At 54.3% G+C, this 25,290-nt stretch overlaps 1 protein-coding gene across 1 annotated transcript in view; it reads right to left on the bottom strand.

The window, feature by feature from the left end:
* The window catches only part of DDR2 (discoidin domain receptor tyrosine kinase 2), a 1,291,881-nt gene that overhangs the window by 439,843 nt on the left and 826,748 nt on the right, over positions 1–25,290 (bottom strand). The window contains exon 11 of the mRNA XM_069641352.1: positions 19,809–20,025. Coding sequence (XP_069497453.1) covers positions 19,809–20,025 — 217 coding nt within the window. The remainder of the gene's footprint in view (positions 1–19,808; positions 20,026–25,290) is intronic.

Below are 25,290 nucleotides of genomic sequence, written 5' to 3'. Positions count from 1 at the left end.
GTGATGGGGAACATGAGTTGGACATGGGTGGGGGCCTGCTGGCAGGTGCCCCACAGTGCTGGGGGGTGGGGGTAGTGGGAGACATGGGTGGGGGCCTGGTGGAGGCTGCCCCTGCACTGCTGGGGAGTGGAGGTGGTGGTGAACATGAGTTGGACATGGGTGGGGGCCTGCTAGCAGGCACCCCACAGTGCTGGGGGGTGGTGGGGACATGAGTTGGACATGGGTGGGGGCCTGGTGGAGGCTGCCCCTGCACTGCTGGGGGGTGGGGGTGGTGGGAGACATGGGTGGGGGCCTGGTGGAGGGTGCCCCTGCACTGCTGGGGGGTGGGGGTGGTGGGGAACATGAGTTGGACACGGGTGGGGGCCTGGTGGAGTCTGCCCCTGCACTGCTGGGGGGTGGGGGTGGTGGTGAACATGAGTTGGACATGGGTGGGGGCTGCTGGCAGGTGCCCCACAGTGCTGGGGGGTGGGGGTGGTAGGGACATGAGTTGGACATGGGTGGGGCCTGGTGGAAGCTGCCCCTGCACTGCTGGGGGGTGGGGTGGTGGGGAACATGAGTTGGACATGGGTGGGGGCCTGCTGGCAGGTGCCCCACAGTGCTGGGGGGTTGGGGTGGTGGGGAACATGAGTTGGACATGGGTGGGGGCTTGGTGGAGGCTGCCCCTGCACTGCTGGGGGGTGGGGGTGGTGGGGAACATGAGTTGGACATGGGTGGGGGCCTGGTGGAGGCTGCCCCTGCACTGCTGGGCGGTGGGGGTGGTGGGGCACATGAGTTGGACATGGGTGGGGGCCTGGTGGAGGCTGCCCCTGCACTGCTGGGTGGTGGGGGTGGTGGGGAACATGAGTTGGACATGGGTGGGGGCCTGCTGGCAGGTGCCCCACAGTGCTGGGGGGTGGGGGTGGTGGGGACATGAGTTGGACATGGGTGGGGGCCTGGTGGAGGCTGCCCCTGCACTGCTGGGGGGTGGGAGTGGTGGGAGACATGGGTGGGGGCCTGGTGGAGGCTGCTCCTGCACTGCTGGGGGGTGGAGGTGGTGGGAGACATGGGTGGGGGCCTGGTGGAGGGTGCCCCTGCACTGCTGGGGGGTGGGGGTGGTGGGAGACATGGGTGGGGGCCTGGTGGAGGGTGCCCCTGCACTGCTGGGGGGTGGGGGTGGTGGGGAACATGAGTTGGATATGGGTGGGGGCCTGCTGGCAGGTGCCCCACAGTGCTGGGGATGGGGGTGGTGGGAGACAAGGGTGGGGGCCTGGTGGAGGCTGCCCCTGCACTGCTGGGGGTGGGGGTGGTGGTGAACATGAGTTGGACATGGGTGGGGGCCTGCTAGCAGGTGCCCCACAGTGCTGGGGGGTGGGGGTGGTGGGGACATGAGTTGGACATGGGTGGGGGCCTGGTGGAGGCTGCCCCTGCACTGCTGGGGGGTGGGGGTGGTGGGGAACATGAGTTGGACATGGGCGGGGGCCTGCTGGCAGGTGCCCCACAGTGCTGGGGGGTGGGGGTGGTGGGAGACATGGGTGGGGGCCTGGTGGAGGCTGCCCCTGCACTGCTGGGGGGTGGGGGTGGTGGGGAGCATGAGTTGAACATGGGGTGGGGCCTGCTGGCAGGTGCCCCACAGTGCTGGGGGTGGGGATTGGTGGGGAACATGAGTTGGACATGGGTGGGGGCCTGGTGGAGGCTGCCCCTGCACTGCTGGGGGTGGGGGTGGTGGGGAACATGAGTTGGACATGGGTGGGGGCCTGCTGGCAGGTGCCCCACAGTGCTGGGGGTGGGGGTGATGGGAGACATGGGTGGGGGCCTGGTGGAGGCTGCCCCTGCACTGCTGGGGGTGGGGGTGGTGGTGAACATGAGTTGGACATGGGTGGGGGCCTGCTAGCAGGTGCCCCACAGTGCTGGGGGGTGGGGGTGGTGGGGACATGAGTTGGACATGGGTGGGGGCCTGGTAGAGGCTGCCCCTGCACTGCTGGGGGGGTGGGGGTGGTGGGGAACATGAGTTGGACATGGGCGGGGGCCTGCTGGCAGGTGCCCCACAGTGCTGGGGGGTGGGGGTGGTGGGAGACATGGGTGGGGGCCTGGTGGAGGCTGCCCCTGCACTGCTGGGGGGTGGGGGTGGTGGTGAACATGAGTTGGACATGGGTGGGGGCCTGCTGGCAGGTGCCTCACAGTGCTGGGGGGTGGGGGTGGTGGGGACATGAGTTGGACATGGGTGGGGGCCTGGTGGAGGCTGCCCCTGCACTGCTGGGGGGTGGGGGTGGTGGGAGACATGGGTGGGGGCCTGGTGGAGGGTGCCCCTGCACTGCTGGGGGGTGGGGGTGGTGGGGAACATGAGTTGGACACGGGTGGGGGCCTGGTGGAGTCTGCCCCTGCACTGCTGGGGGGTGGGGGTGGTGGTGAACATGAGTTGGACATGGGTGGGGGGCTGCTGGCAGGTGCCCCACAGTGCTGGGGGGTGGGGGTGGTAGGGACATGAGTTGGACATGGGTGGGGCCTGGTGGAAGCTGCCCCTGCACTGCTGGGGCGTGGGGGTGGTGGGGAACATGAGTTGGACATGGGTGGGGGCCTGCTGGCAGGTGCCCCACAGTGCTGGGGGGTTGGGGTGGTGGGGAACATGAGTTGGACACGGGTGGGGGCTTGGTGGAGGCTGCCCCTGCACTGCTAGGGGGTGGTGGTGGTGGGGAACATGAGTTGGACATGGGTGGGGGCCTGGTGGAGGCTGCCCCTGCACTGCTGGGCGGTGGGGGTGGTGGGGAACATGAGTTGGACATGGGTGGGGGCCTGGTGGAGGCTGCCCCTGCACTGCTGGGGGGTGGGGGTGGTGGGGAACATGAGTTGGACATGGGTGGGGGCCTGCTGGCAGGTGCCCCACAGTGCTGGGGGGTGGGGGTGGTGGGGACATGAGTTGGACATGGGTGGGGGCCTGGTGGAGGCTGCCCCTGCACTGCTGGGGGGTGGGGGTGGTGGGAGACATGGGTGGGGGCCTGGTGGAGGCTGCTCCTGCACTGCTGGGGGGTGGGGGTGGTGGGAGACATGGGTGGGGGCCTGGTGGAGGGTGCCCCTGCACTGCTGGGGGGTGGGGGTGGTGGGAGACATGGGTGGGGGCCTGGTGGAGGGTGCCCCTGCACTGCTGGGGGGTGGGGGTGGTGGGGGAACATGAGTTGGACATGGGTGGGGGCCTGCTGGCAGGTGCCCCACAGTGCTGGGGGTGGGGGTGGTGGGGAACATGAGTTGAACATGGGTGGGGGCCTGCTGGCAGGTGCCCCACAGTGCTGGGGGGTGGGGGTGGTGGGGAACATGAGTTGGAAATGCGTGGGGGCCTGGTGGAGGCTGCCCCTGCACTGCTGGGGGTGGGGGTGGTGGGGAACATGAGTTGGACATGGGTGGGGGCCTGCTGGCAGGTGCCCCACAGTGCCGGGGGGTGGGGGTGGTGGGAGACATGGGTGGGGGCCTGGTGGAGGCTGCCCCTGCACTGCTGGGGGTGGGGGTGGTGGTGAACATGAGTTGGACATGGGTGGGGGCCTGCTAGCAGGTGCCCCACAGTGCTGGGGGGTGGGGGTGGTGGGGACATGAGTTGGACATGGGTGGGGGCCTGGTGGAGGCTGCCCCTGCACTGCTGGGGGGTGGGGGTGGTGGGGAACATGAGTTGGACATGGGCGGGGGCCTGCTGGCAGGTGCCCCACAGTGCTGGGGGGTGGGGGTGGTGGGAGACATGGGTGGGGGCCTGGTGGAGGCTGCCCCTGCACTGCTGGGGGGTGGGGGTGGTGCTGAACATGAGTTGGACATGGGTGGGGGCCTGCTGGCAGGTGCCTCACAGTGCTGGGGGGTGGGGGTGGTGGGGACATGAGTTGGACATGGGTGGGGGCCTGGTGGAGGCTGCCCCTGCACTGCTGGGGGGTGGGGGTGGTGGGAGACATGGGTGGGGGCCTGGTGGAGGGTGCCCCTGCACTGCTGGGGGGTGGGGGTGGTGGGGAACATGAGTTGGACATGGGTGGGGGCCTGGTTGAGGCTGCCCCTGCACTGCTGGGGGGTGGGGGTGGTGGTGAACATGAGTTGGACATGGGTGGGGGCCTGCTGGCAGGTGCCCCACAGTGCTGGGGGGTGGGGGTGGTGGGGAACATGAGTTGGACATGGGTGGGGGCCTGGTGGAGGGTGCCCCTGCACTGCTGGGGGGTGGGGGTGGTGGGGAACATGAGTTGGACATGGGTGGGGGCCTGGTTGAGGCTGCCCCTGCACTGCTGGGGGGTGGGGGTGGTGGGGACATGAGTTGGACATGGGTGAGGGCCTGGTGGAGGCTGCCCCTGCACTGCTGAGGGGTGGGGGTGGTGGGGAACATGAGTTGGACATGGGTGGGGGCCTGCTGGCAGGTGCCCCACAGTGCTGGGGGGTGGGGTGGTGGGGAACATGAGTTGGACATGGGTGGGGGCCTGGTGGAAGCTGCCCCTGCACTGCTGAGGGGTGGGGGTGGTGGGGAACATGAGTTGGACATGGGTGGGGGCCTGGTAGAGGCTGCCCCTGCACTGCTGGGGGGTGGGGGTGGTGGTGAACATGAGTTGGACATGGGTGGGGGCCTGCTGGCAGGTGCCCCACAGTGCTGGGGGGTGGGGGTGGTGGGGACATGAGTTGGACATGGGTGGGGGCCTGGTGGAAGCTGCCCCTGCACTGCTGGGGGGTGGGGGTGGTGGGGAACATGAGTTGGACATGGGTGGGGGCCTGCTGGAAGGTGCCCCACAGTGCTGGGGGGTTGGGGTGGTGGGGAACATGAGTTGGATATGGGTGGGGGCCTGGTGGAGGCTGCCCCTGCACTGCTGGGGGGTGGGGGTGGTGGGGAACATGAGTTGGACATGGGTGGGGGCCTGGTGGAGGCTGTCCCTGCACTGCTGGGGGGTGGGGGTGGTGGGGAACATGAGTTGGACATGGGTGGGGGCCTGGTGGAGGCTGCCCCTGCACTGCTGGGGGGTGGAGGTGGTGGGGAACATGAGTTGGACATGGGTGGGGGCCTGGTGGAGGCTGCCCCTGCACTGCTGGGGGGTGGGGGTGGTGGGGAACATGAGTTGGACATGGGTGGGGGCCTGCTGGCAGGTGCCCCACAGTGCTGGGGGGTGGGGGTGGGGGTGGTGGGAGACATGGGTGGGGGCCTGGTGGAGGCTGCCCCTGCACTGCTGGGGGTGGGGTGGTGGGGAACATGAGTTGGACATGGGTGGGGGCCTGCTGGCAGGTGCCCCACAGTGCTGGGGGGTGGGGTGGTGGGGAACATGAGTTGGACATGGGTGGGGGCCTGGTGGAGGCTGCCCCTGCACTGCTGGGGGTGGGGGTGGTGGGGAACATGAGTTGGACATGGGTGGGGGCCTGGTGGAGGCTGCCCCTGCACTGCTGGGGGGTGGGGGTGGTGGGGAACATGAGTTGGACATGGGTGGGGGCCTGGTGGAGGCTGCCCCTGCACTGCTGGGGGGTGGGGGTGGTGGTGAACATGAGTTGGACATGGGTGGGGGCCTGGTGGAGGCTGCCCCTGCACTGCTGGGGGGTGGGGGTGGTGGGGAACATGAGTTGGACATGGGTGGGGGCCTGCTGGCAGGTGCCACACAGTGCTGGGGGGTGGGGGTGGTGGGGAACATGAGTTGGACATGGGTGGGGGCCTGGTGGAGGCTGCCCCTGCACTGCTGGGGGGTGGTGGGGAACATGAGTTGGACATGGGTGGGGGCCTGGTGGAGGCTGCCCCTGCACTGCTGGGGGGTGGGGGTGGTGGGGAACATGAGTTGGACATGGGTGGGGGCCTGCTGGCAGGTGCCCCACAGTGCTGGGGGGTGGAGGGGTGGGGAACATGAGTTGGACATGGGTGGGGGCCTGCTGGCAGGTGCCCCACAGTGCTGGGGGGTGGGGGTGGTGGGGAACATGAGTTGGACATGGGTGGGGGCCTGCTGGCAGGTGCCCCACAGTGCTGGGGGGTGGGGGTGGTGGGGACATGAGTTGGACATGGGTGGGGGCCTGGTGGAGGCTGCCCCTGCACTGCTGGGGGGTGGGGGTGATGGGAGACATGGGTGGGGGCCTGGTGGAGGCTGCTCCTGCACTGCTGGGGGGTGGGGGTGGTGGGGAACATGAGTTGGACATGGGTGGGGGCCTGGTGGAGGCTGCCCCTGCACTGCTAGGGGGTGGGGGTGGTTGGGAACATGAGTTGGACATGGGTGGGGGCCTGGTGGAGGCTGCCCCTGCACTGCTGAGGGGTGGGGGTGGTGGGGAACATGAGTTGGACATGGGTGGGGGCCTGCTGGCAGGTGCCCCACAGTGCTGGGTGGTGGGGGGGTTGGGGACATGAGTTGGACATGGGTGGGGGCCTGGTGGAGGCTGCCCCTGCACTGCTGGGGGGTGGGGGTGGTGGGAGACATGGGTGGGGGCCTGGTGGAGGCTGCTCCTGCACTGCTGGGGGGTGAGGGTGGTGGGAGACATGGGTGGGGGCCTGGTGGAGGGTGCCCCTGCACTGCTGGGGGGTGGGGGTGGTGGGAGACATGGGTGGGGGCCTGGTGGAGGGTGCCCCTGCACTGCTGGGGGGTGGGGGTGGTGGGGAACATGAGTTGGACATGGGTGGGGGCCTGCTGGCAGGTGCCCCACAGTGCTGGGGGTGGGAGTGGTGGGGAACATGAGTTGGACATGGGTGGGGGCCTGGTGGAGGCTGCCCCTGCACTGCTGGGGGGTGGGGGTGATGGGGAACATGAGTTGGACATGGGTGGGGGCCTGCTGGCAGGTGCCCCACAGTGCAGGGGGGTGGGGGTGGTGGGAGACATGGGTGGGGGCCTGGTGGAGGCTGCCCCTGCACTGCTGGGGGGTGGAGGTGGTGGTGAACATGAGTTGGACATGGGTGGGGGCCTGCTAGCAGGCACCCCACAGTGCTGGGGGGTGGGGGTGGTGGGGACATGAGTTGGACATGGGTGGGGGCCTGGTGGAGGCTGCCCCTGCACTGCTGGGGGGTGGGGGTGGTGGGGAACATGAGTTGGACATGGGAGGGAGCCTGCTGGCAGGTGCCCCACAGTGCTGGGGGTGGGGGTGGTGGGAGACATGGGTGGGGGCCTGGTGGAGGCTGCCCCTGCACTGCTGGGGGGTGGGGGTGGTGGTGAACATGAGTTGGACATGGGTGAGGGCCTGCTGGCAGGTGCCCCACAGTGCTGGGGGGTGGGGGTGGTGGGGACATGAGTTGGACATGGGTGGGGGCCTGGTGGAGGCTGCCCCTGCACTGCTGGGGGGTGGGGGTGGTGGGAGACATGGGTGGGGGCCTGGTGGAGGGTGCCCCTGCACTGCTGGGGGGTGGGGGTGGTGGGGAACATGAGTTGGACACGGGTGGGGGCCTGGTGGAGTCTGCCCCTGCACTGCTGGGGGGTGGGGGTGGTGGTGAACATGAGTTGGACATGGGTGGGGGGCTGCTGGCAGGTGCCCCACAGTGCTGGGGGGTGGGAGTGGTAGGGACATGAGTTGGACATGGGTGGGGCCTGGTGGAAGCTGCCCCTGCACTGCTGGGGGGTGGGGTGGTGGGGAACATGAGTTGGACATGGGTGGGGGCCTGCTGGCAGGTGCCCCACAGTGCTGGGGGGTTGGGGTGGTGGGGAACATGAGTTGGACATGGGTGGGGGCTTGGTGGAGGCTGCCCCTGCACTGCTGGGGGGTGGGGGTGGTGGGAAACATGAGTTGGACATGGGTGGGGGCCTGGTGGAGGCTGCCCCTGCACTGCTGGGCGGTGGGGGTGGTGGGGCACATGAGTTGGACATGGGTGGGGGCCTGGTGGAGGCTGCCCCTGCACTGCTGGGTGGTGGGGGTGGTGGGGAACATGAGTTGGACATGGGTGGGGGCCTGCTGGCAGGTGCCCCACAGTGCTGGGGGGTGGGGGTGGTGGGGACATGAGTTGGACATGGGTGGGGGCCTGGTGGAGGCTGCCCCTGCACTGCTGGGGGGTGGGGGTGGTGGGAGACATGGGTGGGGGCCTGGTGGAGGCTGCTCCTGCACTGCTGGGGGGTGGGGGTGGTGGGAGACATGGGTGGGGGCCTGGTGGAGGGTGCCCCTGCACTGCTGGGGGGTGGGGGTGGTGGGAGTCATGGGTGGGGGCCTGGTGGAGGGTGCCCCTGCACTGCTGGGTGGTGGGGGTGGTGGGGAACATGAGTTGGATATGGGTGGGGGCCTGCTGGCAGGTGCCCCACAGTGCTGGGGGTGGGGGTGGTGGGGAACATGAGTTGAACATGGGTGGGGGCCTGCTGGCAGGTGCCCCACAGTGCTGGGGGTGGGGATTGGTGGGGAACATGAGTTGGACATGGGTGGGGGCCTGGTGGAGGCTGCCCCTGCACTGCTGGGGGTGGGGGTGGTGGGGAACATGAGTTGGACATGGGTGGGGGCCTGCTGGCAGGTGCCCCACAGTGCTGGGGGTGGGGGTGGTGGGAGACATGGGTGGGGGCCTGGTGGAGGCTGCCCCTGCACTGCTGGGGGTGGGGGTGGTGGTGAACATGAGTTGGACATGAGTGGGGGCCTGCTAGCAGGTGCCCCACAGTGCTGGGGGGTGGGGGTGGTGGGGACATGAGTTGGACATGGGTGGGGGCCTGGTGGAGGCTGCCCCTGCACTGCTGGGGGGTGGGGGTGGTGGGGAACATGAGTTGGACATGGGCGGGGGCCTGCTGGCAGGTGCCCCACAGTGCTGGGGGGTGGGGGTGGTGGGAGACATGGGTGGGGGCCTGGTGGAGGCTGCCCCTGCACTGCTGGGGGGTGGGGGTGGTGGTGAACATGAGTTGGACATGGGTGGGGGCCTTCTGGCAGGTGCCTCACAGTGCTGGGGGGTGGGGGTGGTGGGGACATGAGTTGGACATGGGTGGGGGCCTGGTGGAGGCTGCCCCTGCACTGCTGGGGGGTGGGGGTGGTGGGAGACATGGGTGGGGGCCTGGTGGAGGGTGCCCCTGCACTGCTGGGGGGTGGGGGTGGTGGGGAACATGAGTTGGACATGGGTGGGGGCCTGGTTGAGGCTGCCCCTGCACTGCTGGGGTGTGGGGGTGGTGGTGAACATGAGTTGGACATGGGTGGGGGCCTGCTGGCAGGTGCCCCACAGTGCTGGGGGGTGGGGGTGGTGGGGACATGAGTTGGACATGGGTGAGGGCCTGGTGGAGGCTGCCCCTGCACTGCTGAGGGGTGGGGGTGGTGGGGAACATGAGTTGGACATGGGTGGGGGCCTGCTGGCAGGTGCCCCACAGTGCTGGGGGGTGGGGGTGGTGGGGAACATGAGTTGGACATGGGTGGGGGCCTGGTGGAAGCTGCCCCTGCACTGCTGGGGGGTGGGGGTGGTGGGGAACATGAGTTGGACATGGGTGGGGGCCTGGTGGAGGCTGCCCCTGCACTGCTGGGGGGTGGGGGTGGTGGTGAACATGAGTTGGACATGGGTGGGGGCCTGGTGGAGGCTGCCCCTGCACTGCTGGGGGGTGGGGGTGGTGGTGAACATGAGTTGGACATGGGTGGGGGCCTGCTGGCAGGTGCCCCACAGTGCTGGGGGGTGGGGGTGGTGGGGACATGAGTTGGACATGGGTGGGGGCCTGGTGGAAGCTGCCCCTGCATTGCTGGGGGGTGGGGGTGGTGGGGAACATGAGTTGGACATGGGTGGGGGCCTGCTGGAAGGTGCCCCACAGTGCTGGGGGGTTGGGGTGGTGGGGAACATGAGTTGGACATGGGTGGGGGCCTGGTGGAGGCTGCCCCTGCGCTGCTGGGGGGTGGGGGTGGTGGGGAACATGAGTTGGACATGGGTGGGGGCCTGGTGGAGGCTGTCCCTGCACTGCTGGGGGGTGGGGGTGGTGGGGAACATGAGTTGGACATGGGTGGGGGCCTGGTGGAGGCTGCCCCTGCACTGCTGGGGGGTGGGGGTGGTGGGGAACATGAGTTGGACATGGGTGGGGGCCTGGTGGAGGCTGCCCCTGCACTGCTGGGGGGTGGGGGTGGTGGGGAACATGAGTTGGACATGGGTGGGGGCCTGCTGGCAGGTGCCCCACAGTGCTGGGGGGTGGGGGTGGTGGGAGACATGGGTGGGGGCCTGGTGGAGGCTGCCCCTGCACTGCTGGGGGTGGGGTGGTGGGGAACATGTGTTGGACATGGGTGGGGGCCTGCTGGCAGGTGCCCCACAGTGCTGGGGGGTGGGGTGGTGGGGAACATGAGTTGGACATGGGTGGGGGCCTGGTGGAGGCTGCCCCTGCACTGCTGGGGGTGGGGGTGGTGGGGAACATGAGCTGGACATGGGTGGGGGCCTGGTGGAGGCTGCCCCTGCACTGCTGGGGGGTGGGGGTGGTGGGGAACATGAGTTGGACATGGGTGGGGGCCTGCTGGCAGGTGCCCCACAGTGCTGGGGGGTGGGGGTGGTGGGGACATGAGTTGGACATGGGTGGGTGCCTGGTGGAGGCTGCCCCTGCACTGCTGGGGGGTGGGGGTGGTGGGAGACATGGGTGGGGGCCTGGTGGAGGGTGCCCCTGCACTGCTGGGGGGTGGGGGTGGTGGGAGACATGGGTGGGGGCCTGGTGGAGGGAGCCCCTGCACTGCTGGGGGTGGGGGTGGTGGGGAACATGAGTTGGACATGGGTGGGGGCCTGCTGGCAGGTGCCCCACAGTGCTGGGGGGTGGGGGTGGTGGGGAACATGAGTTGGACATGGGTGGGGGCCTGCTGGCAGGTGCCCCACAGTGCTGGGGGCTGGGGGGGTGGGGAATATGAGTTGGGCATGGTTGGGGGCCTGCTGGCAGGTGCCCCACAGTGCTGGGGGATGGGGGTGGTGGGGAACATGAGTTGGACATGGGTGGGGGCCTGGTGGAGGATGCCCCTGCACTGCTGGGGGTGGGGGTGGTGGGGCATGAGTTGGACATGGATGGGGGCCTGGTGGAGGCTGCCCCTGCACTGCTGGGGGGTGGGGGTGATGGGAGACATGGGTGGGGGCCTGGTGGAGGCTGCTACTGCACTGCTGGGGGGTGGGGGGGTGGGAGACATGGGTGGGGGCCTGCTGGAGGCTGCCCCTGGTGGCTGGGGGTGCAGGGGGACATGCGTTGGTGGGCAGTAGTGCAAGTTGACATGTGGGTTGGCTGGGGGGCATGGCCATGGTGGATGGGGTGCCTGCAGGACATGTGCAGGGTAGGCCCCTGTGGTGTGAGCCACCTGCAGGGGCCGTGGAGGGTGTAGAGGGAACACCTGGGAGGACCCACACGTGCAATTCACGTGTGGTGCTCCCTGCGCACCCCTGTAATACACGTACCCTGATGGAATCGCGTGTGATACTTTCCGCGCACCCCTGATATACACGTACCCTGCTGATATCGCGTGTGAAATTCCCGCGCACCCCGAAATACACGTAGCCAGGACATTCGCGTGTGGAACTTTCCGCGCACCCCTGATATACATGTACCCTGCTGACTTTGCGTGTGAAACTTCCCACGCACCCCAAGATACACGTAGCCAGGAGATTTGCGTGTGTAACTTCCCGCGCACCCCGAAATACACGTAGCCAGGAGATTCACGTGTGGAACTTCCCGCGCACCCCGAAATACACGTAGCCAGGACATTCGCGTGTGGAACTTCCCGCGCACCCCTGGAATACACGTACCCTGCTGATATCGCGTGTGAAACTTCCCGCGCACCCCGAAATACACGTAGCCAGGACATATGTGTGTGTAGTAGGAGCATCTGTCAAAGGTGATTGTGTCATAGGTGCATGTGAGAGCATGCACCGTACATGTTAGATGCAGGAGGCCCATGTGCTGTAGGTGCATGTAGCATAGACCCATTTATGATAGAAGTGTGTTATAGGAGCACTTGTTATAGCAGCACATGATGTAGGAGGATTTGTTAGAGGAGTGTGTGTCATTAGAGTGTGCATTGTAAGAGTGTGCATTAAGTTTGTGCCATAAGAGTGTGTGTGGTAGGAGCATGTGTCATAGAAGCATGTGTCGTAGGAGCATGTGTTGTAGCTGCATGCATCATAGGTGCATGCTCTATGTACAGTTCGTATGAAAAGTGAAAATCTTTGCATCACCTTAAAACTGACATCAAAGTCAACTCATTCGCCCTGTGGACAGTTTGTATTGAAAGTGTACATTTATTCCATCACCTTAAAACTCACATTAAAGTCAGCTGAGACTTGCCTTTAATGGGAGTTTTGAGAAAATGTTAATTGTGTAATGTTCGTCTTGTAAAACTCATACGCTCTGAGAACAATTTGTATTGTAAGTGTACATGTATTCCATCATCTTAAAGCTGTAGTGAAAGTAAGATGAGACTGGCCTTCAATGTGAGTTTTTAGATGGTAATTGTGTAATGTACTAGTGTGTGTTGTTGGAGCATGTGTCATAGCAGCAGTTTTCGAAGGAGTGAGTGTCATTAGATTGTGTGTCGTAAGAGTGCACATCATAAATATGTGTGTGGTATGAGAGTGTGTGGTAGGAGCCTGTGTGTTAGGAGTGTGCATCGTAGGTGCGTGTGATAGCTTGTGTCATACGTCCACATGGTATGTGCAGTAGGCACATGTGTAGTAGGGACGAGTGTCATAGGAACATGTATGATAAGAGTATGTGTTGTAGGAGCCATTGTTATAGCAGCAAGTGTCATAAAAGCATGTGTTGTAGGAGTGTGTGTCAGTAGAGTGTATGTTGTAAGAGTGTGCAGTAAGTGTGTCATAAAGATGTGTGTGGTAGGAGCGTGTGTGTCAGAAGCATGTGTTGTAGGAGCATGTGTCATAGAAGCATATGTTGTAGGTACATTTGCTGTAGGTGCACACTCTGTGTACAGTTCTTATAAAAGTGACATGCATCCTATCATCTTAAAACTGACATCAAAGTTAATTCATAAGCTCCGAGGACAGCTCACGTTGAAATTGTACATTTAGTTCATCGCCTTAAAACTCACATTAAAGTCAGCAGAGATTTGCCTTTAATGTGAGTTTTTAGGAGGTATTAATTGTGTAATGAATTTTCTGTATTGTAAAACTCATATATTCTGTGGAAAGTTTGTTTTGAAAGTGTACATTTGTTCCATCATCTTAAAACGGACATCAATGTCAGCTGTGACTTGCCTTTAATGTGAGTTTTTAGGAGATGTTAATTTTGTAATGTACCAATTGTAAAACTCACATGCTCTGCATACTTGATTACAGCACGTGTTGTAGGTACCTCTGTGGTAAGGGTATGTGTTGTAAAAGTGTGTCTCGCAGGAGCAGGTGTTGCACGAGCGCATGTCATAGGATTGCATCATAAGAGTGTGTATTGTAAGAGTGTGTGTGATAGGAGCGTGTGTGGTAGGAGCATTTGTGGTAGGAGCGTGTGTCATAGGTCCATGTGAGAGCATGTGCCGTACATCCACATGTTATGTGCAGTAGGTGCATGTATAGTAGGTGCCTGTGTCATAGGAACATGTATGACTGGAGTGTGTGTTGTGAGGGGTCAGAAATGAAAGCCGGACACAAATGGTCATGTTTTTGGTTAAAGATATTTATTAAATAAAAATGGGTTGGGAAAACGCCTCTCTGGCCCTATTCTAAAGAGGATCTTCCCTACCTAGAAACCAAAAACTAAGGATCTGTCTGTGTCAGGATGTCAGTGACTGAAAAGCCATCCTTGTGTCCAAAACATCCTATCATGACCCTCACATTGTAAACAAAACAACAAAGGGCGCAAGGACATGTCTTTAACTTGATGTTTGCAAGTGTTCAAAAACCTTAAGTATAAGGAAGACTCCAACGAAAATGTTCTCCAGGTAAAGACCCTTGGATCCAGAGGGTGGTCCCCTTACCCTGGATTCTTAAATAGGATGACACAAATATCTCTTTAGTTAAGTTTCTTTGTGTCTTCACTGGACTCACAAAGTTCTTGTTTCAACAATAAGTTCTGTAACAGTCTTTCTATAGTGTTTCCTGTAACTTTGCAAATCGCCAGGTATACTACCCTGCCAGGAATCTTTATACAACTTCAGCTGCCTGGTATACTCGTCTTCCAGGACTTCTCTTATAGGTTTTCAGATCACCTGGTATAATATCCTGCCAGGAATCTTTATACTATTTGAGCTGATAGGTGCATTGGCCTGCCAGGACTTCTCTTATGTGTTTCACAGTTCTTTGGTTATACCACAATTGCATATACCATGAGGTGCTTGGTGTATCTGCCTATGGTAACATTTGCTCACACTTCTCCCCCACACTGGCATCTCATGTATCTGTACTTAATTGGGGTTTCACTTTGTACTTTGCCTTGAATGAAAAACATTCTTCTTATTGGGTGTTGAATTTGTAATTTGTCTTGACTGCATTCCAACAAACTTCGGATATTTTCTGCATTAGCAATCTCGTACCATTCAAAAATGGGTTGGCCTGTTTGTCGAAACGCCTCGGGTCCCCAGCTTCTTTGAGCAGGCTCACCAGTTCCTTCCAGCACCTCTGACTCTGCTTGCCTCTTTTCGGTCAGGTTCCTTCACCCGCTTTCCAGTTTGGAGTGTGCAGACATTTATCCAGCCTCCTTTGCAGCTTCGTGGTCACACGCAAGTGTTCCTTGTCGGATTGGACTGGAGAACACAGCCTCTTCGAGCAGCCCGATCTCTAGAAGCTCCTGCGTGGCTCCCAGCATCTCCACGGCCCTTCTTGCTTGCATGCTGCATTTCTCCTCCTGTTCCGATGGCCTTCTCCGTTCCACCACACCTGACCGTGTGCCTCATATTTGTGTGCCTCAGCCTGGGGTTCAACGTCTTCTCCTACACTGCTCGATTAAATATTGCGATTGCCATCTTTAAATGTCATGGGCACTGAAGACTTGGAAAAACAACTAGCCTTCAATTTGTACTGCATGCTCCTGTCACTTTGCACAAACTCCCTCCTCCTCCTCCTCGTCTCAGTGCCTGAGTGGTTATGGGAGTTGGAGTCCATGATGTCATTGGACTTTTAACTCTTAGATGGTTTTCTAAGAGGTTTCACATAAAGGCACACCAGAAACCAAAGGTTTTATGCATGAGTTGTAGATGTTTGGGTCAAAGGTGGGGGCCTGACCAGAGTAGTGTAAAGAAAAGGTTTCTTGACTTCCTCTACAAGGGGAAACCATTATCTGGCAATAGGCCATTAAGATATTGGTGGTCTGAGGGTTCTGTGTTCCAGCCAATGAAGTCATACCATCTCCCCGTTAGTTGTCTCCTCCTATGTAATCCTCCCTTATAGAACCGCCCCCAGGGTCAGGTTTAGGTAGAAGCTCCCATCCCGTTAGCCACATGGGAGGAGGTCACCGCCGGGAAAAGGGTGATAGGTCCATCTGATTTATCACAGTGTTGTGAGAGTACTTGTTATAGCAGGACGTATCGTAAGGACATGTGCCATAGGAGCATGTGTTATAGGGGTGTGGGTCATTAGACTGACTGCTGTAAGAGTGTGCGGTAAGTGTATCTTGTAAGGATGTGTGTGTGGTAGGAGCATGTGTTGTAGGTGCACGCTCTGTGTACAGTTACAGTTCATATGAAAAGTAAACATTCATTCCATCACCTTAAAACTGACATCATAGTCAACTCATACGCTCTCTCCGTGGATAATTCATTTTGAGAAGCCAGCCACTATATTTCGGATCTCTGCCTTCCAATCGACTGGTGTACATTTATTCCATCACCTTAAAACTCACATTAAAGTCAGCCGAGACTTGCCTTAAATGAGAGTTTCTCTGTGGACAGTCGGTATTTAAAGTGTACATTTATTCCATCACCTTAAAACTGACATCCAAGTCAGCTGTGAATTGCTTTTGATGTGAGTTTTTAGAAGTTATTTGTGTAATGTACATACTGTAAAACTCATATGCTCTTTGTATAGTTTGTATGAAAAAGGAGCATTCATTCTGTGCAGCATATATAGATACATTTCAGATGTTAATAGCTCAAAATTGGACAAGTTGATTTTTCAAATCTTTTCTTCAGTGCACCAATTCCAGATCAAATCTACATGCCTACAAAAAATGAGGACAATAAAAGCGGCCAATTTTGAAATATTTGGGTCAAAAGATATATTTTTTTTCTATGGAAAACCACATTTTAAGAGCTATTCAAAACTCGATCAAGTAAACATTCTTTAAACTATGAAGCCAAATCTGGAATTTTGCATGCACTGGCAGCTAGCCCGAAATATTACTCTGGAATATTTTCAGATTATTTTATAAAAGCATTTGTAAATTATTAAGAAAAGTCATTTTCTGAAACGCCAGAGACTTTGTGTTAACCTTAACTATGCCTTGCACTAGCGTGAAGGCATAATATATATGGTTTATATATATACACAAGTTATTTCGACGATGAGACCAAGCCGAGAGGATTTCAGAAATGCCACCCAACTCTTCTACAATGCTGAACCTAATGACATGGTAATACAACAAGGCTATTTCCATCATGCTGACCTTCCAAACTAACTATGACACAGAGGAGCATGCAGGACCAACTCAGCACCAAAAACATTCTACTTAAAATTAACCCGCGCTTGGCCCTAAGAATTCATCCCATCATTCAATGAAGCTGAAGCATGGCCATAATGAGAGAGCATCAACCCTCGGGGGGAGGATCCAGATCTATGTGTATCATTTCTCCCAATATCCATTTAACATTTAGATAATAAGAGGAATAATTGTTCATTTATATAGCGCTGCGAACCCACAGTCATCTGAGCGCTGCTTTTATTACCCACTGTGTGGTGCTCATTTATCGACCTCGGAAGGATGAAAGGCTGAGTTTCGCCCTGCCTGGGATTCTCTATTCAACAATCTCAACAAGGCAGCTGGCCAGCCGCCTAGAAGTATTTTTGCCTTCTCTTTGGGTCAATCTGACCAGCAGGATTTATTCATGAAATATCTGACCTTTAACAATATTGGGAAAACAAAATATATATATTCTGAAAAAAAAACATGCTTCAGAAGGTAAGACCCAATAAGACAGTCATTGAAATGCCCAAGTGGCGTTTGACCGATTGGGCTGCGAGATTCAAGCTAGCACCCTGGAGGTAATGGACGATTGCAAGAGCTTCAGAAAATTGACCTTTGCCAACTGTGCAGCTCCAACATCTTGCTTGGATCTATATAAATAAGATATTGCGGTAACCCTTAAATGCGGCGGTAGCGCTATTACCGCCGCATTTAAGGGTCCGCCAGATCATGGCTTTGGCGGATTTCCCCCCAGCTCTGAGCTGCTGATTTTCGGCGCGATTACCGCCGGCGGGAAATCCGCCGGCGGTAATAGCGCGATTTTTCCCCATTGGGCCCAATGGGGAATGAGGAATTCCCGAAATGGCCCAATGGGGAATGGGCAATAACCCTTCCGCCAAACCCGTGATCCGGCGCTAATGGCGGTAGGGCTATTAGCGCCGGTGTTACCGCCCAACTCGTGATGAGGCCTATAATGTCAATAGTACCAAGGAATGTCCTTTACAGACCAAAAAATGAAGGGATGGTTGCTTGTCCTAATATAACCCAGCTTTGAATAAATTATGAGCATTGTAGTCGATCATCAACAAAGCAATTGTGGAAACACAAACATATGGTGGTGGCCAGGTATCTGTGGGAGAAGTTCGAGCTGAGAAAGAATCAGAAACGTAAGTCATATTACATATATCCAATAACAAAAATAGTTCTGGATATGTGGGATGAAAGGTTGGTGAACAAAGGGCCCACAAACTTTCCCATCAGGTTACAGACATATACAAGGCAATTGAGAGGCTTCTCTGCCCATTAGGTAGTTCTAGGACTTCAAAGAAGGAGGGAGGGAGTACTATACCCACCTAGTTGATCTAGTTAAAAATCATGCAATTTGATCCTATGAGAACTGCAAACCCACCTTTAAACTTAAAGAATCTGATGAATTATAGTATGTACTAATCTGATACTCATTCATCCAACTCACTAACAAGCCTGCAGCACAAGAAAGCTCACACCTTTCAAACTGTCAGCCAAATCATACATGGGGTTAAGGGTCTCAACTCCGTGCTGTACACAAGTCTCTCACAAATAGGGAGAAATACCTCTTGGAACTCACTGAGCTATGAGAGGTGTGCTTTGTCAGACCCTTATCGGAAATTAATAAATCATCAACATCCGTCCAGCATAAAGAGGTAAAGAGATAAACTTCAAATTACTACACAGAAGATGGACTAAAAGGAACCCTTTGAGTATACGCGAAATTTGAGGTACAGGCACTTATGTATAAGGTTGCTCTGCTCTCAAATGGAAGACTTCTGGAATGACATTAAAAAAGAGTTTTGCCTGATGTTAGGGATGTCGATTCCCTTGGATACCATTGGGAGTGTTGTTGCAACTCTCACCCCACGCACACAGCCATGTTGACAATTGCAGTAGAAAACATTTAGAAAGGCTGTCTTGGCAGTCACACTAGTGGTGTCATCATGATGGAGTAGACTGGAGAACCCTGGAAGGTATTTTTGACTCTGATGCCAATGGAACATGTTACATACAACGTCTCTGATAGAGCCAGCAAATTCGATAAGATCTGGTCGCCAATGGTGGCCTTGCAGCAACATGAATGGGAACTGACCTCCCCTCTATGGTTGAAGACACTAAGTGGGTGTTAATTAATGATTCTGTGACATTGGGCAAGAGTGAGGAGGGATCAAGAAGGTTTGGGCGAAAACTGAACTGGAAGACAAAACAGTTCAGTGAAATGCTTCTGTACAATTGCGTTTGGTAAAGTACTATGACACTCTGCGTTGCCAGCCGTAATCAGCAATAATAACTTACAGAACGTAGTAGCCATTAGCCAAGGTTTTTGGCTTGATTACATGCAGCAGGAAGGGAAGCAGTGTGATATTTCCTCCCTATGCCTCCCATAATATCAGTTTCCTCAGAACATTTATTTTTGATTCACACTAAACAATACCGCTCTCTGACAGCTGGTTGCAGTTGGTTTTACTTGGTTCTAGTTATAGAACGTTTCTAGGGAGTAGGGAAGCATATATATTTCAAACTTAGGTTTGTGAGGGCTAAACCAGATACAATGTTATACATAGCTAGATACTGGCCAAGCAGCAACCCTTTGTGCTTTGAGAGAGTATATGAAATGCTATAAAAAAAAAAGATCAAGAAGTCTCCCTCTGGGCTACAAATGTCATTAGCACCCCCCAGGCCCTCAGGGAGGGGGCTCCACCAATGATGCTGTTCGAAATGTGGGCTCTATTTTCAGGTAGAACGACCCAAGTTAGGAGCAACCAGAGAGCTGCGTACCCTCACCCCTGCTGCCTCGGAACCAGTCCCTTCACACTAGCTAGAATCAGCCTGCAATGTAAAATCACATTATCATGCACTTACCTGGTCCTGCAGTCGCACTGCAGGTCCCCTATCGCTTTCTTCACTGCTATCCTTTTGCTAGAGGAAAATTCATTGTTTCTGTAGTAGCCATATTTGTTTGGATTTTCTTTCGTGAATGGACGGTCGCCTGTGACCCTTAAAAAAAGTTACCACCCTTGTTTTATTTTACTGCTGGGTGCCACTAGTAATAGGATGCACTTACCCTGCAAGTTAGAACACCACAAGGCAGACATCAAGTGCATTCATTTGGCCCAAACAATTAACTTGGGCAGGCAGATTTTTGCCTCAATGAAATTGATCATCATGGTGGGTGGGGGAATCATCATTGATGTGAATGAAGGGGAGTATTTCAAACGGTTATTCAAATTCAGCTAATACTGGTTCAACCAGTTCAATTCCATGGAATGCAAGCTGACATTGTGTGTATTGAGAAAGTGAACGTTCGACCATTTAAGAACACCTGAAGGTTTCAAAGAGATTCAAATCTGTTAAACAAAAACACAAACAGTTGCCTCGAACCTGGTTCTTCATCTTCTGGTGCAAATTCTGGAAGTTTCCGGATGAGTCGCGAGGGTTCTTGGTAGTCAGGGCCTAGTGGGAATATCCTGTCATAGGTAGAGTTGGACTCCTGCTCGCTGGGAGAGGAGGAGCGGTTGTGATTGTGGTTGAACATGCTGGACTCGCTGGGCAGGGAGAGGCTGACAGTCAGTTCATCATCTAGCATACGGCGGGAAGCCTGAAAGACAGGAAGGTTCACGTCAGAAGTTTAATCTCCGATACTTGCTTTCACTTGATTTGCACAACTTTCCTGGCTTCCTTTTCTCTTTCTGTGCTCATGTTGTGTTCTCATACTTAGAACTCCCTCTACAGAGATGTACAACAATGTTAAGTTAATTTATGGAAACAATAGTTGGACCAGAGACTTTCAAGCGAGACTAGGAAAGGCCAGCACAGGAAAACCCATGAGCCACAAACATAATAAAGCTCAATACTGCTGATGTGGAAGACTGTGTGATGGGACAGGAAGGCTAAGGGGGAGTGGGGCCATGGTACATGTCAACACTGTAAAAGGGAAAGTGGAAATGAAAAACTCAATGAAATGGAATCCGTTCAGAAGAAGTTGAATTGGGCAAACCTTGAGCGGCAGAATCAAGAAGGTGGAACACAAGACATATTGTAAACGCAAAAATGCTTTGTATAGAAGAAATGGAAGCGAGAGTGAGACTAATCAGAAGTGATGTACAGAAGGTAAAACAAGAAAGTACTAATCTGAGATAACAGTATAGTCAGAGACAACATATGACTAGGACCCAATTTTCAAATACTGAAGAGCTGAAAAAGATCTACCAAAGAAATAAGTAATGTGAGCAGGCAAGGGGAGGAAACAAATGAAAACATGTTTTAGATCATAAGCTGAAGGAGTGGGAATAATAAAGGTTGGTGGAAGGTGGTGGGACAGTAAAGAAAGTATTTAAGAAGTTAAGATGAGGAAATCTTGAGAAGTTACAGGTCTACATATCAGTTTGGCAAGGAGAAAACATGTCATAAATGGGTTGGTCAAAGTAGCTCAAACAGAGAACGTTTGGGGAATGATCTGCAAAACAGTTAGACCCAACCCAAATATTTAAATGATGATGGCATTGGCAAAAGAGTGGAGTTGAATGTGAAAAGAAGGTTGACCAAGGCGCAGCCTTGAAAAATATGATAGCAGAGTATGTTGTGTATAACACTTTTCAAGACATGGAGTCCAAAAAGTTGGATTAACCGTGGGGCCACATGGACACATTGTTAGAGATTCCCCAGAATGAGAGGATAGTGATGAGAAAAACATCCAGAGTGGAAAAAGCCAATGACAGATAAACAAGAATGGAAATGTGCTTACTGTGGCCCGCACTGGTAAGCGAAATACATGAGACAGTCTCAGGTTGAAAAATTGCCCCATTCATATTCAAAACCACAATCCATGTACATTCCACCTGAACAAACTCCATTGATCCTTCTACACATATTATTCAGTTTTGCTTGCAATACAATTGCTATATATTAAGGAAAGGATTGTTGTGTTAGAGCAGTTACGTCTTGCATGTGTGTATGCCTCTAGCATAGCTTTTGCCCTTGGCACCTGAACCGGCTCCTAGTTATGCACTGTGCGTACTCTTCCCAGGATCACACCATATTGCAATCTTTCTTACTATCAATAAACAAACCTCTCTGAACCTTTGCATTTCCGTCTTCCCTAACAGACCAGCATGATTTGACTTACTTTCAATTGGTACAATCTTCCTCAACGTCATGCACATTTTTCAGAGGAAATGGGGGTATATGTAATACTTTTATGTTTTATTAATTTGAACAGACTGCACCTATTTTCCTCACTTCACATTGTCTAACACCCTTGCATATTTCTTTGATCGCATGCCAGTAACTTGTTAACACTATTGGAAAAGACTATTAAAAGTAGATCATCTACAGGAGAATCGATGCATTATGAATATTAGGAAAATTATCACCCTTTCCGATGGGTCGTGTGACAGTGCCGCCTTTACCCCCTTCAGAGCGCCCGCTGTAGAAAGCTTATCCTAAAGCTCTGCTTTGAATCCTGGCTACTCTTTGATTTTCTTTGTATCATCTTTAAATGCCTTCTTGGCATGGATCCTTTTTATCTCTCTTCAATGATTTCTTTCTATTCACCATCTTGTTTTTTTCGTTCTCACTCTCCTTTTCTCCCATCAGTCCCTCATCTTCCACGTGCCCAATCTCGTTTCCGTTCTTTGTTGCTCTTGTCACCTAAAACTCTGGAACAAACTTCCACTTGATGTTCGAAATCTGTCTTCTCTCTCACTCTTTCGCACCCATCTTCAGACCTATCTACTAACTACTTCATCTTTTATGTAACTGATTTGATGTTGCATAATATTTGTACTGTTTCTGATTGTGAAGCGCTTTGGCATGGAGCACTATACAAATCCAATAAATAAAAATACAAAACTTAGGTCCTTTCCACTTTGAATAACACAACAACTAATACAGGCTTGCTCCCACCAACCATTCATTTTCAGCTAGGTGAATTCCGGCCTAAGCTAGAGTACAAGGTTTGGGATATAACAGAGGGCATGTGGGCCATGAATTATCAAAGTAGTTATTTATGTTATACACAGAATCTCATTTTAAAAGAAACAAGAACAATAAAATACATGCCGAATGAGGCTTCAAAGCAGCCATAAAAATCACCATATGCCTTGGGTGAAGGTTGCTGGGACTGCAGCTGCGAGCTTCAGGCCAATGCACAAAAAAACTCCTTGGCTATTGCTAGCCATAATGGGGCAGGTCTGATTTGTTATTTCTCTTTGTATCACACTGCTGCCTAGGTCTTAGGAATGCTGCCTCACTTCTAGGTGTAACTAAACTGCTTAAGCCAACCCTGGGGTGCATCACATCATAGCAACACTCTTGGGAATTAGAACATGGTTCTTCCTGGACTGCAGGCGACATGCATACCCTTAGTGTACTGTTGCTCTCGTACAACTTTAGGGGAGGTTATGCAGTCCTCCTGAAGTGCCCCACAGAGGCTGCCACTCCTTCTCCATTCAACAGCAACTGCCGCAAAGCATTCTGATCCTAGGAAACCTTCCCTTTGCCCTCTTAGGGGACCTCCTTGCTTCACATTTTAATGCTTGAAACAGAAGGAGTATTGACAAAGTATTAAAGTGAAGGTAGGTTCATTGAGTCCACAGAAACTGTAGAGCAAGCAAAACTCTAATATGTGGAAGGAACAGCTTTCAGTTTCTCATCACTTGAGAGTTAAAACATACGTTAGCTAGTTTCTGGCTGGAATAGGCATATGGGGGGGGGGGTTGTACTATACAAAGTATGCAGCGGAGGAAGAAGACTGTGGTGGATTGGACCAACATTCCAGAATAACCTCTATGAATGCACTTCAGAAAAGCTTTAAAACTTTGCTAACTGATCATCTGCTCTTATGCCATGGATCAGTGATACTCCTCCCGAACCTTCGATGCTTGCCGCTCACCTGAAAATGGGTCATGCCCAAACATCTGGGCCCAGTCTTAGCCCATACACCTTTACCATTTTCGAACCTAAACATCTACAGGACAAGATCCTTAGAAATGCAGCCATTATGCTGCTCTGAATTACGTGTTTTTTCTCCCTTGCCACCCCTGTTCTTCTTCCTCCCCTTCCTGATCTTTCACTAGCACTCTGGAACCGTTTTCTGCTCAAGCAGCACTGTACAACACACCATAAATAAGTGAAAATAAGCCATCAAAAACCTTGTTTGCATTCCGTCAGCCTTCATTCTGGCTTGCATACATACATCAAACATGTAATACATTGTCATTGCCAAAGAGACTAAATTCCCCTCCCTCTATAAACTCCTCCTGATGATACCCGAACATTCAATGTTGTTTCCTTCCTTGCTTCCCCTAGTCCAAGGTTAGACTTTTTTTCTGATTCACAGATGAGCAACTATACAGCATCTTATAATAAAATAATCTGGGTGGCATCAGATCCAACAGAATGCCCACCAAGTCTTATACTACTCCATTTCACTGGCTCCAATCTCTTTATTGTAGGATCTTTTATCGCCTTTAGTCACCACCCATTTCCCCATATAGTGGGCACACATGATAATGAGGAGTGGAGTTTATTTCCAATTAATTGCAATAACCGTCCAGTTTTAATATGATGTTGGATTTTGTGTGAACTGTATCATCATGATTGATGTGATTGTACAGTGTTCAAATGCCTCGCCACTACTTCATAAGCATGTAAAACAGAAATCAGAGGTAGCCAAACTATTCCCCCTCAAAGATGTTCTGGCCTACAACTCCAATGATCTCTCTACGCAGACTATGGAGCTGATAGGTGCTGCAGAACCCACTTGCAACTTTCCAGGACTTCCTCTATCTCGTGGTGCAGTTTGTAACTGTCTCACTAGGAGTGGGGAGAGGATAGGTATATTGGGTAGGTGTATCATCACAAGACCCTCGAGCAACACATTAGGAACTGTAGGCCCAAGCACCCTTTGTACAGGAATAAACACTGGATCTCTTCAATTTAGTCAAAGCACAACTCACTGTAATGTCACCTGTGTTCAGAACTTAAAATCCCCATAGATTGGAATCTAGAGGAGGAAAAAGATCTGCAAAAACAAAAGCCCTTGTTCACACCAACATGAAAGGGAAGACGGTTAGACTATGGCACAAGTCTTTTCTTTGTTATGAATAGATGGTTTTGTGTGATATGTGCACTTCGAGCAGCCCTGGGTTTAAAACGCTCTGATCACATCACAGCTTCTAGACGCGAGTCTCACTAGCTCCCCATCAAAGCACAACTCATCTTCAAATCACTGACTATCACACACCAATGTCTCTACAAGGTGGCACCCCGCTACCTCAATAACCCCACTCATGAGCTAAGATCTAGCTCCAGCATTGTTCTGGTCACTCCTCGCTTTAGCTCCGTCTCTTTGGAACTCCTTATCAGCGCCCATTAGAAATGACCAATCCTACACTACGTTAAAAAAAACTACTAAAACCTACCTGGTTGTTTGACAAATTTGAGTAACACTGTTCCTGGCTATCGTTACCTCTACTTGCTATCCATGTGATTTTCTATGCCTTATGTCTTAACACCGTGATACCCTCGGGTCTGGGCGTTGTCACAAATGTTAAAATAAATAAAATAAATAAATAACTAAATAAATGTGCATAGTATGTTTTATGCTCAATGCTCCAATGACATTTTATAACATCTTACAGAATTGGTAAAAAGGTCCTATGAGGTTTCCTCGAGACAATTTGTTTGAGGCCCATTTGCTTGAATATTTTTGCACAATTCACAGTGAAAAAGCAGGGGAAGACCCCTTTTAAACACGCCACATCCCCCACATCTCAATAAATACCTAAACCTAACCCCCTCATCTACATTTGCGGAGAAATGTGTCAAAAAAACTCAAATGGGCTAGTACTTTAGAAAAACT

Source organism: Ambystoma mexicanum, chromosome 1q, assembly GCF_040938575.1.
Source record: "Ambystoma mexicanum isolate Mex_15411 chromosome 1q, UKY_AmexF1_1, whole genome shotgun sequence".
In the NCBI taxonomy this organism is placed as follows: Eukaryota; Metazoa; Chordata; class Amphibia; order Caudata; family Ambystomatidae; genus Ambystoma; species Ambystoma mexicanum.
The sequence above is the reverse complement of the archived record's forward strand: the minus strand, read 5'-3'. Positions and strand labels throughout refer to the sequence as shown.